General features: G+C 38.9%; 1 protein-coding gene and 1 non-coding gene across 2 annotated transcripts; both read left to right on the plus strand.

Annotated features, from left to right (window-relative positions):
* The first annotated feature begins 29 nt into the window (after positions 1–29).
* Positions 30–14472, plus strand: pak2b (p21 protein (Cdc42/Rac)-activated kinase 2b). The gene is made up of 15 exons (XM_053634985.1): positions 30–671; positions 3160–3451; positions 4342–4448; positions 6183–6333; positions 6586–6617; positions 6715–6831; positions 7617–7749; positions 8017–8080; positions 8162–8210; positions 9143–9255; positions 9473–9590; positions 10434–10533; positions 11508–11704; positions 11849–11986; positions 12798–14472. Exons 2-15 carry the CDS (start codon positions 3262–3264, stop codon positions 12882–12884), a joined length of 1596 nt encoding a protein of 531 aa, XP_053490960.1. The 5' UTR covers positions 30–671; positions 3160–3261; the 3' UTR covers positions 12885–14472.
* Positions 14473–15391: 919 nt separating this feature from the next.
* trnai-aau (transfer RNA isoleucine (anticodon AAU)) lies at positions 15392–15465 on the plus strand. Its single transcript has one exon. It is a non-coding gene; the product is annotated as a tRNA-Ile (tRNA).
* The last annotated feature ends 1130 nt before the right edge of the window (positions 15466–16595 follow it).

Below are 16595 nucleotides of genomic sequence, written 5' to 3' on the forward strand. Positions count from 1 at the left end.
TTATTTTTTTATTCATTTTTGTATCCTTCTATGTATTGTTTTATTTCTTTCGCATTTTTAATCCATAGCTTGTCTTGAATTGTTGTGTTCGTTTTGAAGGTCTTTAAATTTGTCTGGCGTTTGCCCAGAATTCCTCAATAACGGAAACGGTTGTGAGGTTTCGTTATTATTTTCCCCACTCGTATTTGGACAAATCCCGCATTCTGATCTATGATTGGCTGGTACGCTAACGCTTTCTGTTCTAGGATTGGCTATTAACCTGTACTCCTCATATCTTCACCAATACGAACAAAGAAGCAGGACTTTGTTTAAATACGGGTGGAGTAAAATGAACGCAAGGCTGGCTGCATCGAAGGGTTGGGGCAGGTAGGAACCGAGACTCGGGGAGGAAAGTCTCTGGGTCTAGGAAACCACCTCCCCGTCGCTCGCCTTGTGCCGATCACAAAGGGTCGGTGAAAAGTCACTAGTTATCTCGGTGTTTCGTGTATAAAGTTGGCTTCTATTTTTTTTTCTTAACCGTCAAGATTTCAGGTTTTTTTTTTTTTTTTAAGACTTTTCTGCCCAGAAGAGAGCAGAATCTTGTTTTCGTGGAGAAAAAGTGAGGAGCTGCTTTAGGTCTGGATTGCCTATTAGCCAAGTTCCGTGGAAGTTTGCAGAGTGGAGCTGCACAGGTGAGTTGCTAACTAACAGTTAATTTGCTTAACATTTAAAAGCAGTATTACTAAAATTAGCTCACTGATATTTGCATTTTCCGAAGCATGTTTTATTTTAGGGCCAGCATTCGAGTTAGGCTAACAGGCTAGCTAGCTAGTTAGCGAGCTTATTACTAATGCAGCAGTTTATCACCTCCGGATCTAAAGTTGCCGTCTCTGGCTTGCTAGCTGGCCTAGTTTACAAAAACACCTCACCGAGTGTAACTGCTTTAGTCTAATCGCTTCATTTAGCCTCGCTAATAGACAGTGTAACTAGTTCTCATAGCGCTAATGGTCATTGAGCCCAGTGTAGTGTTCATGTTAGCGGAGTTTGCACGGAGTTCATCAGCACTGTCGCCAACTTCTTCAGGGGAAAGTAGACCATGCATGCTTGAGAAGGCGCTAGAGCTCGCCAGATGACGTCATATGCTAAACAGCGTTTTCGCTGAATCGTAATGGTCATGTGAATTTATCTAGAAACGTGTTACGTTAATAAAGATTTGATGAAGACACTTGGGTGAGGTTAGAGTTGTATCAGAATAGAAATAATAAATAAACAGCAGGGTTTTGTGATGCGGCTCACACCGTAGTGGATTATTACTTTAAGATAACTGAGTGTCTTAAAGTCTTATACCACCTCTCAGTCCATCAAGGGTTTTGCACTCGCAAAAATAAACTCAAAATTCAAGCAAACTCTCTGAAGTATTCGGAGGAGATTGCAATTTTTCAAAGTTATCGCAGATTTGGGCCAAGAAGTGACATGTGACATCATCACAATGCGCCTTCAGATAAAGCCCTCTTTGAGTCACGTGCGTTGAACATGATTACAGCTAAAAGGTCTCGTTTACCAACAAACCTGTTCTGTTAATGTGCTTGTTCTAATATGTTACTGTTTCTATAGTAACAGTTCATTCTCATGGACTTGTACAGTGGGTACATCACATAATCTAAGACTAACAATCATTTTTTTAACATATAAGAAAAGATGTACTTATTTAACAGTTATGGAAAGAATTTCCAGTGTCAGTGCTTTGTAACAGTAAATTTCCCACCACGGGAAAGTCTTCAGTACAGAGGAGTTTGCACTTTCTCAGTAACATAACAAGCTACAACTGTTTATAGCTCTATAACTTATCAGGAAATTGCTTTGGAGGCATTCCACAAGCTTGAATGTAACTCTAAATGAATAAAAACGATGACATGTTCTTTAATGATTCTTTAATAAATACCAGTTTGTGTCTGCAGTGTGCATGCTTGCCACTGATCATTTAAATAGACATGCCCACAATTACCCTTATATGGGAGGCCCCTGAAATCCCTTTAAAGAAGTCCTGAAAAAAAATCAGACATTCTCTTGGTAGGCATACACGCCACAAATTTATCAGTAATAGTTTGGAAATTGGTATAAACTGATAAGTATGTATAACTGTGTAATTAACAGGACATAGTTATATGTCCAAAAATGTTTGTTTTGATAAATGTTTCACCTACCATTAAAATGTTTGTATACACATTTAATGTACTGATCTGTACTTGCAGATAAATAAATAAGGTCCTGTTATTAATAGCACAGGTGTAAATGGGTTCTGATGTGATTTAAAGAAGTACCTTGTTTTAGTCACGCTGAGATCCTTTTTTGGAGTTGTTCAGCAATGCATGTGACCACATGACATCTGATCCCTCTGTGACCATTAGGTTAAACCAGCTAAAAATCTTTGCTCATGTGAAATGACTAGAGATGGCAAGAGAACACCTTTTCTCCCCAATACTGATACTGGAACCTTGAGTATCGGCCGATACTGACATGCGTCCAAAGTTGTTTTCTTTGAAAACTGCTAAGCTTTTTTTAAATTTATTTATTTGCTTTTCTAACTGAAGCACTTCACAGTTAAACTCTTTGATACAAATATCATTTACATTTTAAATATAATAAAGTATAAATATAATAAAGTCCATCCTAACAAAAGAAAAAAAGTCTCTTTAGTAAGCATTTCCAGTTCCAGAAATATTGGATCCAATTCCAGTCTTTGCTGTTTGTTACAGGATCCGACGTCTTGTCCACCATTTTGTGCTGGTATAGGCCCAATACTGATACTGAGTATCTTCTTTTAAAAATTACAATGACTTAAAACTAATGACTCCAGTACAAGCTGCTAGTCGTTGGACCTCACGTATCTCTTTACTGATTTACTGTATTTTAGAAAATAGTGGACATCACGGTTCTTTTTATTCGTAATCCTGCATATAGACTAGAAAACAATGAACATTCTTTTACACGTTGGTTAGAAATGTTTGGTAGATGATTGTATATTGAGGAGTCTGGAGGCAGCTTGGAGGAAGTGAGTCCTCTCACCTCTTCTTGCTTATTCTGCTTTCAAGATACACAAGTAGTGCATGAGCATGTCTCACCTCTTTAAACTTCTGTGTGTGTGTGTGTGTGTGTCCTTTCACTCACCCTCTTCTCCAGTTCCAATTTCTCTGCTTCTTATCTGCTCCTGCATTTCTCCTGATCTGATTCGGTCCACCCTTCCCTCTTTTTTCCTCGCTGTTCTACTTTTCCTCTTGAACCATGTGTGATAACATGGACCATGAGGATAAGCCACCTGCTCCACCTGTAAGGATGAGCAGCACGATCTTCAGCAGTGACGGGAAAGACTACACGCTGCTGGCCAATCACAGCTCCAAGCCCTTACCGTCTGTGCCTGAAGAGAGGAAACCTCGCAGCAAAATCATCTCCATCTTCTCAGGGGCAGAGAAAGGTCTGTGTGTGTGTGTGTGTGTGTGTGTGTGTGAGAGAGAGAGAGAGAGAGAGAGAGAGAGAAATGAGTGTGAATACTTGTTCTTGAAAACACTAAGTATGTTCCTTACTGTGTGCTTGATATATTAATGGTGTATATTGGTGATGGTGCAGATGAACTGACCTCAGCCATGCATATGAACAATATTATTTATTATTATTGTTGCTGTTGTTATTACTGCTGCTGCTCTTTTTTTCCTCTATTACACAGAAAGTCATTAATATACAAGTCTAAACAAATACTAAGCCAGGGAATCCCAAACCTCAAGTGGAGTCACTTGATTTTCAAATGTATTAATTTATTTTACCAATTAATATTAGAAATACTGAAGATGGATTTTGAGTGCTAATATTTATAAATGCCACATTTTAAAAAAGCAACATTTAAATTAATAATGTACGCGTTATTTAAATCTTCATATGCTGCACTAGTGTAGGAATTCAGTCCATCTACCTTCACTTTACTAACTAGCATTGTGTCTCAAATCGCATACTTGTGTATTTTTCTAGACCGTTGTTGATTACTAATGTTATTGGGTTTTGGTATGAGAGACAGAGAGCATCAGTGTGTTTAACATTGCTGCGAATAAAATTGCTAAACCAGTACTTCATTGGTTTACTCGTACAGGGAGTAGGAAGGTAAAGGCGAAGCTTCCAAATACTTAATCGAGGAAATGAATACAAGCAAATATTCAAGCGCCAGCTGAAAGAGTTCTGAGAGACATCTCAAGTTTTGAGTAATCAGCTGAAGTTTGTTTTTGAACCAGGTTGTGTTAGTGAGACAGAAAATAAGTTATTTTAAATAATCGTGAGTTGATCCCATTAAAAAAAATTATTATAACTGTCTTTTAGGTGGAAGGCGGAAAGACCGGGACAGGGAGCGGCCGGAAATCTCTTCTCCCTCAGGTTTCGAGCACACCATCCATGTGGGCTTTGATGCTGTGACTGGGGAGTTCACGGTGAGAGGAAAAGTTGTTTGTTTTTTTTTTTTTTTTTTTTTTTTTGTGTGTTGTACACCAATTTTCCATTTTATTAGTTCCACCTGCAGTGTACATGTACTCAAAAGTATTTAACCCCTGAAGACTGTGAATATGTACAAACATTCATTTGCATACCTTGTTTATTCTAAATTGGACATATCATTTGAATTTATTGAATAGCATGTAATTTTTAGTTAATCCACATCGTAAACATTTAATTCCCATTCAGTGTCTGTGTTTTTATTTACTCGCTGGTCTGTAGTGTGATTTAAAATTTTGTGGACACACACTTTAAGCCCTTTTGGAAATCTACAGTAACATGTGGCTTTAGTTTAGCAGGTACAAATCCCATCCATGCACGTATTCATATTAATTTCAAGCTGGCTAAAAAATACAGCAAAGGCTTAAATGTAATGGAGTAGCAGCAACCCTGCCAGGAAAAAAGCTGCCAGACATTTGTGGGATCTTTTTTTTTCCCCTCAATTTAGTCATCTGCCAATTCTCATCCATCCAGCCAACTCTTCCGTATCACATGACAACCAACGATTGTAGAGGGTGAAGGCTAACATGTGCTGTCTCCAAGATACATAAAGCCAGCCAGCCACATCTTTTCGATGACTCCTGCTCATGTTGTGTATCACGCTAGGAAGAAAGCGTTATCTGAGCACACAGACACCCACAATCGCAATCTCCTGATGATAAGGTGAATTTTTTTCTGTCGTGCCACTTTTGAAAGCTGGAAGAGAAGCATACTCATGGCCTTCATAGTCAAACACCTTGCTCCACTCTGCAGGTTGTAAAATTTACTTAAATACACAACAAGCCATTTGAATGAGGCTAAACTGTAATTGTTAAGGAACATGGATCAACGTTATGTGTGGTGTGAGAAAGAGCACCCTCTAACAGTCAAACAAGGAGGAGTCTGCATCAGTAATACTGTAGGGGTGTTTTGCTACTTCCAGAACTGGGAATTCATGTGGTCGTTGAGATAGCAGTCTTTTCTGAAGAAGAATGTAATGCCTTAAGTCCATAAGGTGAAACTTGTTAATCATTGTATATTCCAGATCTCAGGCCAAGACTACCAAAGCCTGGTTTCTGGGAAAAATCCTGCAATGCACTGGCGACACGCCCGGGGTGGGCACTCAAATGTCAGGGGTGTCTGGTGCCACCCCGGACACCCCTGACATCTGATTGGCCACCCAGAGTGGCACTGCAAAATTTCATTCATTACTGGCAGTTTGATGCTGATACTGACATCTCATTTCACCTCTTGTTAAAAGAAGCATTTATTTATTTAGACGTGAAGCGACACGGCACGTTTTTCAAATCGGGGACGACGACTAGGGAATAATTAGGCTTGAGTTGCTGTGATTGACTGGTGAGAGAGAGTATTCTATTCCCATGCAGAGAGCATGGCCAATTTTACTCACGTGGACTCTTGGCCCTGGATGGCTGTGGCAGTGATGGTATTCGAACTTGATATTTTACATGAAAAATGGTTACTTTCACTTCGCCCAAGCGTTGTCTGGGTGACCTGACAATTCGCAAGCTGGTAGGTAGGACTGTGGTCTCTTTTGTTCATTTAATCAAAAAGTATAACAGCCAAACCAATTTTTATGTATATCAATGAGGTGTTGGAGCACAGGGCTGATCTGTTTCTCAAAGTAGTTAGAATCATGGTTTAATGTCCTCCCCTGTGCTTTTGTCCTGTAGGGAATGCCAGAGCAGTGGGCACGATTACTGCAGACCTCCAACATCACCAAGTCCGAACAGAAGAAAAACCCTCAAGCTGTGTTAGATGTCCTCAAGTTCTACGACTCCACAGGAAACACAGGCAGGCAGAAGTACCTCAGCTTCTCTTCAGGTGAGCTCTGCACCTCTTCTGTGGATTACCAACATAATCGGCCTATGCACATATTATTTTGACATAACCAGGGTCTTAATTTTAAGAGCCGTGGCTTTAAATCGTTAGACACGCAAAGCATAACAGGAGGACCCTAGGGGTCTATTAAGTGAAAGAAAATACATTACAAACACTTTATCTCTCATATTACTCTCTGACAGCAAGTAATGACTTATTCTGTGTGTTTTCTCTACCCATTGTATGTTTGTTTAGAGAAGGATGGATTTCCTTCGGCCGATCATTCGGTAAGTTTTGAAATGACACCAGAACCTCAAGTATTTATTTATTTTTTTTGTTTCAAAGGGTTACCTGCTGATTCCACATTTTGTCTTTAAAACACAGCCTGTTAAAAAGAGCACAGAACAGCCATCACCAAACACCAAGAATGCTGAAGATGATGATGACGATGACGAGACACCTCCGCCTGTTGTGGCACCGCGGCCAGAGCACACCAAGGGGGTAAGAAAAGCCAGGAAACAGTGAAAATGGATGTGTCTTGATTAGATGGATTTAGGTGATCTATTGAAATCACAGCATACATTAAATCCACCAGTAGCAGAGCTTTTATTTGACTATCTTACATTGTAACCTTATGAGATTAATTAGCATCATTTATACATGTATTACTGCAAGGATTTTTTTCTACATGTAAACATTCAGTAGTTCAGGTCATGACATCAGTACCACCATGTACAATTTGTACGTCTAATAGCCGTGAGTGTTTTTCATATGCCTACAATTCTTATTTTCTTTATATTTTTACCTTGACTTTCTTATAGCATGTTTTTGCCACACCCGAATTACGGTAGTCACAGTTTTATTTGGAGCTGTTCATCATCTCGGAATCTGAAGTAGTTTATGCAAATGAACATTATATAGTCTTTCCGTTAGAAACATAAATTGAATCATTTACTATACACTCAGTGAGGGGGGAAAAGGATAGTAAATAATTGATAGACACCTATAGAGTTATATACATTTATGGCATTTGTCAGACGCCGTTATCCAGAGCAACTTACAGAAGTGCTTTGAAGTCTTCATCTTATGTGTGTGTGTGTGAGAGTGAGAGAGAGATTTTGCTCGTAACTACTTCATCAGTGGTGGATACTGTGACTTTTCTTTTGTGTTTGGTTATAATGTGACATACTGTCAGGTTTCGTAGCATTTTGAGTGACCAACTAGTAATTAAGACTGGTAATCTCTAGATTTCTGCTAATGTCCCCAGTTCTATCTGTCTCTTTCAGGTGAACACTCGGTCAGTTATTGATCCCATCCCTGCACCAGTCTCTCCAGATGGGGATGTTGCATCCAAAGCTGCAGACAAACAAAGACCCAAAAAGGGCAAGATGTCTGACGAGGAGATCATGGACAAATTGAGTATGACCGCACACAAATATGTGCACCTCACACACATTTAAAGGGTCATGAACCTCTCGATGTTTTTGAAAAATGTAACTGAAATTGGCGTGGATGGCTGTGCGAAGAAGGGAGGGGGAGGGGGCGTGGCAGGGGAGAAAGAGCCGGGCGAGCCTTCAGAACACTTCAGAAGTTCTTTTCTGAATTGCCACACAATCCTTGATTCTTGGCTATTTATTGCAAGTTTGTCACAAGACTTATCGTTTGTCTGTGTTTTGTTGTGCGCAGGAACCATAGTCAGTATTGGAGATCCTAAAAAGAAGTACACGCGATACGAGAAGATCGGACAAGGGTGAGCGTTGTTCTTAGACCTCGGTGCCAATAAGATCATGTGTTGGCTAATATGTGCATGAACACATTTCCTGTTTCACAGAGCTTCAGGGACAGTGTTCACGGCCATCGATGTTGCTACAGGACAAGAGGTAATAAAAATAGTTGGCATTGGAAAATATTATTTTAGATATTCATAAAATATTTAAACTGTTGTAGTCGCTTTCCTACAGTGTTACATGGCTTTAATTAAATAAATGGTGTGACAATAACATCAAATTTCCCACTTATCCTAAATGTAGTCAGTCAGACAAGGTATGTTTGGTGCCTGTTTTGCTCTGAAGCTACAGAAATGTAATGGAAGTGTACCTCGCCCAGACTTTATCCCAGAAATAAATGCTCACATGAAGCATTTCATGTGAGGATGTGCGTTATCCTGCTCACATCATAACTGCATTATCCTGATCAGGGTCATGGTCGAGCCATAGTCTATTCCAAGAACACTGAGCTCAAGGCATTATAATTCACCCCAGCAGGAACGCCAGACAATCACCACACACACATTCACACTGAGGGGCAACTTACTGTACCCAGCCTGCTGACCTACATGATTTTGGGAGCTGCACAGAGAGCCGAGAACCCAGAGAAAGCCTACACGAACATGGGGAGAACATGCACAGAAACTACACAGACCCCTGCTTAAACTGAGGACCCTAGAGCTGTGAGCTGGCAATGCTACCTGCTGTGTCCATGCCACCATGCCCTCCACCTAAAAAAATTTTGCCATGTAGAATTTTGGGTCACATTATCATTGTAGATTCAGTGCAAAACTAAAGAAGAAAATTTCAGATGCCAAATTGGTCTTTGCTAATAGATTTATTGTAGGGTGTATATTGTGCAAATTACGTTTTATGCTAACGATTTATTTAAGGGTGGAAATGGACATGCATGGAAATATTCTGTCACTGAACCTGTAATAAATTGTGTTAAAGATGTGACTAATGGCACCCCATCAGCTTTTTAAGTGTAATGTATAAAGTACAATGTTGTTCATATTGCTTGTTCCTTTCCTTGTTTTCCGTAGGTGGCCATCAAGCAGATCAACCTGCAAAAGCAACCCAAGAAGGAGCTAATTATCAATGAAATTCTCGTTATGAAGGAACTGAAGAACCCTAACATTGTCAACTTCTTAGACAGGTGCCTTTTTTTTTTTTTTAGTCACATCGAAGACTAACGTTCGTTGGCTGCATGTTGTAGATTTCTTTGGTGAATTTTGTCAGTCTTGTTTGTTGTACACAGTATACAGTTTTTTAAAAATATAATATTAGCTCTGTAATTTAACATCACAGTAATGATTTCATTCGGAGTACTCTTACTCTGTGATGTAACCATGTGAACTGTGTGTGTTCTGAAGTTTTCTAGTAGGGGAAGAGCTGTTTGTGGTGATGGAGTACCTGGCTGGTGGCTCACTGACCGACGTAGTGACTGAGACGTGTATGGACGAAGCTCAGATCGCCGCTGTTTGCAGAGAGGTGTGGAAAATGTCCAATCACCTGTGTGGTCTCAAGAAACGCTTGATGATTAGCTGCTTAAGTGAATATGTTGTGTCAGAAGTAGTGTTGGGAGTACCAACAGGACACTTGTTAATGTTAAACCAACCTATTTTCAAAATCATTACACTTCTGTCTTGACTAAGACTGAACCAAAATTCACAGTTACCAGTTCTGACTGATTCAGGTGTCAGTTGTTCTACACTAGGAGCAGGTCTACTAAATTCCTTACTATTACTCAGATTTTATTTCCACCCAGATGTGCAGCGTTGATGATACATTTTCTTTTGCCCTCCACCTCTGAGAAACTTTCTGCGTACATTCTATACTGTTTTTCAGCAACCTCAAAACCAGTCTTATATTTTTAGTCTGATCGAGATGATGCACATCTTTGTGATTATTATTTCTTTAGAATAGACATTTTGACTACATTTATTTACTGTATTACGCATCTTCACACTTGGGTTTTTTTTTATATACTTCTGTTAGTGCTCTTAAAGGGACTTCAAACATTTAGTCATTATGGGTTGTGTCATTTATTAGAAGGCGCTTATTATAAGGAACAAGAAAATAATGTAAAATGAAAGTCTACAATTTTGTCGATTAATTAGGCTGATTTCTAAACATCCAAGTTTGCTGGAAAAGAAACCTTCGGTCACTTGTTATTTGTTAAAACTCAGCCTTAAATGAACATGCATATTTTATAACATATTTGCTAGAAGACACTAGTTTATTTATTTTTGTAAATTTTTATTTATTTCTGTTTGTAACCAGGCTTTATGCGATTAAATTTTTATCCCTTGATTTTATTTATTTTTTTTGCAGTGTTTACAAGCACTAGAATTCCTTCACGCCAACCAGGTCATTCATCGAGACATCAAGAGTGACAACGTTCTGCTGGGAATGGATGGCTCTGTTAAACTTAGTATGTCGGAGCACACAGAGGGCCCTACTTGGAAACCACCACTTATAGGAAACCCCTACCCTGAAACGCATTAAATGGGTTTATATTGAAATATTTGTGATGTGCTTAGTGAGCCCAGTGCTAATTTGTTTTTCCCATGAGAAGTTCTGCCCTGCTTTGATGACTCATGTGGACTGTGTTATTGCTAGCACAGTTACTGGTGTTTGATAGGAGAAAGCTTTTAATGATCTCACACAAATGATAACGACCAGGTTTATTTAACAGAAGAGGAAGAGCTTCTTTTCCTCACTCACCATTTTCCAGTGATGTTCTTTGTGCATTAACTGTGTATTAATGAGAAATTCAACATAGAATTAGGGTAGACAAAAGCCACAACGTTCCAGAATGCAATGCAGATATATGAAGGACTTGCACCAAGTTAAAGCAGAGACTCTGCTCAGATAGCTAATTATCCGAGTTTACGAGGGTGATGGTGTTGATTATGGTATTAGTTTGAAAGTTGGACCTTTGGAAGCTGATCTATTTGAAGAGAGCATACAGATGTGGAGGTTAGAGAGCTGAGGAGAGCTGGACAGATGAAAAAACTCAAGTGCCACTGCATCGCTCTCTTTAGGTAGAAATGAAGTGAAGGCTAAATCCCACTGCTCTACTATCAGTAGGTTGTCGAAAGGCATTGTTGGAAAAGTAGGAAACTGTTGATGAAAGGAGCTTAAGCAAAAAACTCAATTTCATTATAAAGTCAAACTTAATCTAAGCTAAATATCATGTATTATTTATTATTATTATTATTATTATGCAAGTCATTCAGGTGTGTCTTTCCTTTAGCATGTATTTATACTGGCTCCAGATTTGTGCTGATTTTGCTGAAAAATCTGATTTTGTATATAGAATGTGCAAGCACTTTTCCTGGTATTAATAGTCACTCTTGTTTTCCTCCCCTCCTTCTTATTTCTTTTCTCCTGTGCATGGTGTAGCGGATTTCGGTTTCTGTGCCCAGATCACACCAGAGCAGAGTAAGAGGAGCACAATGGTGGGCACGCCATACTGGATGGCCCCCGAGGTTGTTACCCGCAAAGCTTATGGGCCAAAGGTGGACATCTGGTCTCTTGGCATCATGGCTATTGAGATGGTGGAAGGAGAGCCTCCATACCTTAATGAGAATCCACTGAGGGTGTGTCTGTGATTTTATCCTGTTTTACCAACCTCACACACAGGGCTCTACAGAGGGGTTTAAAAAAATAACCATACATTCAGACACCCTTTGCGAAGCCTGTTTTATATTCATCACCTATCCTACCTTTCTTCCTGTTTGCAGGCACTTTACCTCATTGCTACTAATGGAACGCCAGAGTTGCAGAGTCCAGAGAAACTGTCACCCATCTTTCGGGATTTCTTAGCTCGCTGTCTGGAAATGGACGTAGAAAAGAGGGGCAGCAGTAAAGACCTTTTACAGGTAAAGAAAATTGAGTAATGGTGTTGAATTTCTGGAATTAAATACAAATTTTACTGAGCATTATTTGTATACAAGTCTCATTATGTCAACATGTACCATATTTTCTGGACAGTGCTTTGAGTAACTCACTAAATTTTGTTTGCTTAGATAAAAAAAATATATATCTGATTTACTTTGTGGACCTCACTTTGTCACATTGTCATCCTGGAACAGGGCCTCTTAGTTCCAGTAAAGGGAAATTGTAATACTACAGCATACAAAGACATTTCTATTCCAACTTTGTTGCAACCGTTTGGGGACGAACTGTTTACATTTTACACTTACATTTATTCATTTAGCAGACACGTTTATCCAAAGTGACTTACAAATGAGGAAATACAAGCAAAGCGATACATCAAGTGGTGAACAATACAAGTAGTGCTACCATACAAGATTTATAGTTTATAGAGTTCTAGAGAAGCAAAGTGATCAGAGTAGAGCTGTAAGAGCTAGAGTAAGGTGTGTGGTTTTTTTTTTTTTTTTTTTTAAATTAAATAAACACCATCAGTTGTGATGGTCAGGTGTCCACAAACTTTAGCTATATAATGTATATGCTTCTAATGAAGTCATTAAATGAGTTCATGCCAAATCATTGTTTTACCTTATGAGAAGCTTTTGTTTGGCTGATCACTTCTACTAACAGTTCACCTTTTAATAACCTTTCTCATAACTGCTGAAGTTACACTACTTGTTTTGGTCTATGATAAAAGCATGGTAGCATGACCATTAAACATTGACTTGATGACTCTGTTTTCTCCACCCCATCCCCTAGCATCCTTTCCTGAAGTTGGCGAAGCCTCTGTCCAGTCTCACACCACTCATTCTGGCTGCCAAGGATGCCATGAAGAACAACCGCTAGCATCCTTCCTGGATGAGTCATGCTGAGAAACCCAGCATGTTGAACGGACTCCGACTCCTATGCCATGTCTCTTGCCGCTGTGCCACCTGGCCAGCTAGTATTGCCAAAACAAAGTTTCTACAAGCATTTCAACAGCGCTTTTATACTGGTGGGATTCCTCTCGGCGGTGGGTGGATGGGTGGGTGGGGATGAGGCGGCATCTTAAATGTCTCGTCTCCTCGTCTGTTCTACTGTAGCCTTTTCGATAATATTTTATACTGCACGGTATTTCATCAGTGTTTTTTTCCTCAGTGTCCGTTCTTCTCGACTATTGTGCAGTAGATTTTTGTCCTTAAGGGGAGAAGTATTTAAAGTGTCTTTGACATGTTTTCTTAGTGATTTCATTTTTATAGAAAGTAATAAGCTACAAAAACTTGTGCCTGTTTTGTTTTGTTTTTTTTTTAAAACTCATTTTCCTTAAAAATGTAGCTGGGATGAGTAAAACCAGCATTATCACTGGGCGATTGATTTGATTTGTTACCTGGTGTCATTTCGTCTTCAACCATGAACGGATGTAAGAATTGACCAGTTTCTGGAACTCTATAACAACATGTAAACATTAATGACACAGATGGCATATGTTGTGTATGTTAAAGAACCACAGTAACTGCTCCACCAAGTATTTTAGACTACATGTTTGTATAAATGAGTGTTTTTGTAGTAACTAACATTTTATTACAAGATTACAGCTGTGAAGTTGTCATGTTAAATGCCAGAATGGATATTTTTATGGCTTATGCAAACTCGATTCTGCAATTTAAAAAAAAAAAAAAAAATGTCCTTAAAGGCTGCCAAACAGCCCCAGGTTTCTGATAATATCTGAAATGAATTGCCTGAAACTCACTTGTACTCAATCAAGTGCCATATTTGAGCAAATACAGTCAATTAAGTGTCTAGATACAGTGTGGGTTAATTGCTAAATTATCATTATGAATCACAGGCAATTTCTGCAAATTTCAGCTCAGGGTGTGTAGTTTTATATCATCATTAGCAAAGATGATTCATTATAGAAAATGTGCAGTTTGGTGGTGGCAGCCTTATTTTAGTCATGCCTGCATCCAATTGTTGATGTTATTGTGTTGTGTTTTTTTTTTTGTTTTTTTTTTAAAGTTGTCTACCACAGTACATAGGGATTGAAATTAAATAATGAGTAGAAGCTCAAAGGCCAGACTTGCCGGTTTAATTTCATTGTTTATACATGCAAATCAGGTGAACAATGTACAAATTACAGCATTTTAAAAAATCAAAACAAACCCATCAGAGTTTAGGCATGGCTAAATACACTATTTGATACATTCTTAAAAAGAAAGAAAGAACGAACATGTTGGTGAGCTCAGAAACACCAACTAACCACGGGCAATAGTTGTGATCGATGCACGAGGAATCCTTTGCCTGATGATGAAAACCCCTTCACAACAATTGGCCAGATCATGAACACCCTGCAGGAGCTAGATGCATCTGTGTTAAAGTGTGTATGACACATAAAAATGTTGTAATTCCTCACCTGTTTTAGATGTAAATACCCTCAAATTAAAGCATGATCAGATACTATACTGTGATTCAATACTGCCCTAAAGAAGCTATTTCACATAACAGACGTTTACATATGGTCCACAATACATCATAACTTAATTTACTCAAATGAACCAGTTCAAAAGTTTACACATGCTTGATTCTTAATACTGTGTGTCCTTGCCTGGATGATCCACAACTGTTTTTTGTTTTGTGATAGTTGCTCATGAGTCCCTTGATTGATGAAACTGCCCACTGTTCTTCAGAGAAATCCTCCAGGTCCTGCACATTCTTTGCTTTTCCAGCATCTTCTGCATATTTGACACCTTTCCAACAGTGACTATATGATGCTGAGATCCATCTTTTCACACTGAGGACAACTGAGGGACTCGTACACAACTATTATATAATGTGAAAACATTCACTGATTCTCAAGAAGGCAACAAGATACATTAAGATACAGGGAGTGTAAAATTTTGAATTGATGTAAACTGTTATTTTGTCTTCTGGGAAAAATGTAAATATCTTATTTAGCTTCTGAAGGACAGTACTAAATAAAAAAGGTCAAATTCGACCAGTAGGTAGTGTATAGCTCTCCCAGGTGCTGAAATAATTTCCAAATTTAAAAAAAATGTTTGCAGACACACACAGAGAGAAAGAGAGAGAGAGATCAGCAGTACGCTAACATTAAATAGGCCGTTTCTGTGATTTACTGACAAATGTAAAGCTAATTTTCAAACTTTATAACGCTGGTTGTAAGGCAAAAAAAAGTTTATTCATAGTTAAGCCTGCCATTCATGAAAGCCCATAATTAGGAGCTGCCTAAGTAAGCGGTTACTCTTCAACATCAGACCTAAATTCACCAGATAACGGACATACTGCGCTAACTAGAGCCGAGATGTTTTAGGTGAAGTAAAAAGTACCACAAAGCGATAGTCTTCAAGTGAGCAACACGTGGCCGGTTAGCTCAGTTGGTTAGAGCGTGGTGCTAATAACGCCAAGGTCGCGGGTTCGATCCCCGTACGGGCCAGTTCCTTTTGCACGGCGACACAGCTATCTGTCCAGTCCAAGACAGGAATAGTTGCACATGATGTCCAGTCGCACTACGCACGTTTAGTCCCCTCCGAAGGTATTGAAACAGGAAAGCCAATTCTATTGTTTTAGCTATACATTGAAGACATTTGGGTTTGAGATCAAAAGATGGATATGGGATGATAGATCAGATTTTCTGCACTAGACGTATTAAACAACTTATAACATGGTACTGTTTGTGGTAGACAATTTTTAGGTGAGCAAAAGTATAGGAACAGAGTCTTAAAGTAAATTTAAATAAATAACACTTAACATTTGGTTTCATATCCCTTGCTTGCAATAACTGCATCAAGCATCAATAACTACTGGTAGAGTTTAATCATGGTTCCAGAACTTTTGTGGCTCATCTCAGTATTTCTTTGCAAATTCTGATCTGGCTTTCTGATTCTTACTGATGATGAGTGGTTTGCATCTTGTGGTATGGATTCTATATTTCTGCACTTTAAATCTTTTTCAAATGGTGGTTTTTGATATCTTCACCCCTGCCATGTGAAGGTTGTTGGTGATGTCACTAACTGTTGTTTTTGGGGTTTTCTTCACAGCTATAGCAATGTTTCTGTCATGAACTACTGTTGTTTTCCTTTGCCGACCTGTTCCATATCTGGTTGTTAGTACACCAGTGGTTTCTTTCTTTTTCAGGACATTCCAAATTGTTGTATTGGCTATGCCCAGTGCTCGTGCAATGGCTCTGATAGATTTTAGAAGTCTCTTTTGGCAGATCTGATAACTTTTTGAAGGTCATACCTAGACTTCTTGTAGACATTCAGATCCCCAGAGTTGAAGGATGCAGTTCGTGCTCTCAGCCTGGCACACACCTGTGCATTGACCCATGGCTTCTGGTTGGGAAATGCCTTTACCTTGACTGTGGGGACAACATCCTCTGTTCATTTGTTGATGTAGCTTATCACAGAATCTGTGTATTCATTTTTGTTGTCAGCTGCTACATCATGAAACATATAGTGTAACATATAATGATAAGCTATATATAAGCATATATACAGCATGCACCATATAGTGAAACCTAGGGCTCAAACCAAGAGTAGACATTCAGAGCTATTAATTATTTAA

This window comes from Ictalurus furcatus, chromosome 10, assembly GCF_023375685.1.
Source record: "Ictalurus furcatus strain D&B chromosome 10, Billie_1.0, whole genome shotgun sequence".
In the NCBI taxonomy this organism is placed as follows: domain Eukaryota; kingdom Metazoa; phylum Chordata; class Actinopteri; order Siluriformes; family Ictaluridae; genus Ictalurus; species Ictalurus furcatus.

Coding starts and splice junctions, on each gene's coding strand:
- pak2b (XM_053634985.1), top strand. CDS start 3,262: ATGTGTGATAACATGGACCATGAGGATAAGCCACCTGCTCCACCTGTA. Junction 6,618..6,714: donor TTCCTTCGGCCGATCATTCG/GTAAGTTTTGAA, acceptor TTTAAAACACAG/CCTGTTAAAAAGAGCACAGA. Junction 11,987..12,797: donor GCAGTAAAGACCTTTTACAG/GTAAAGAAAATT, acceptor CCCATCCCCTAG/CATCCTTTCCTGAAGTTGGC.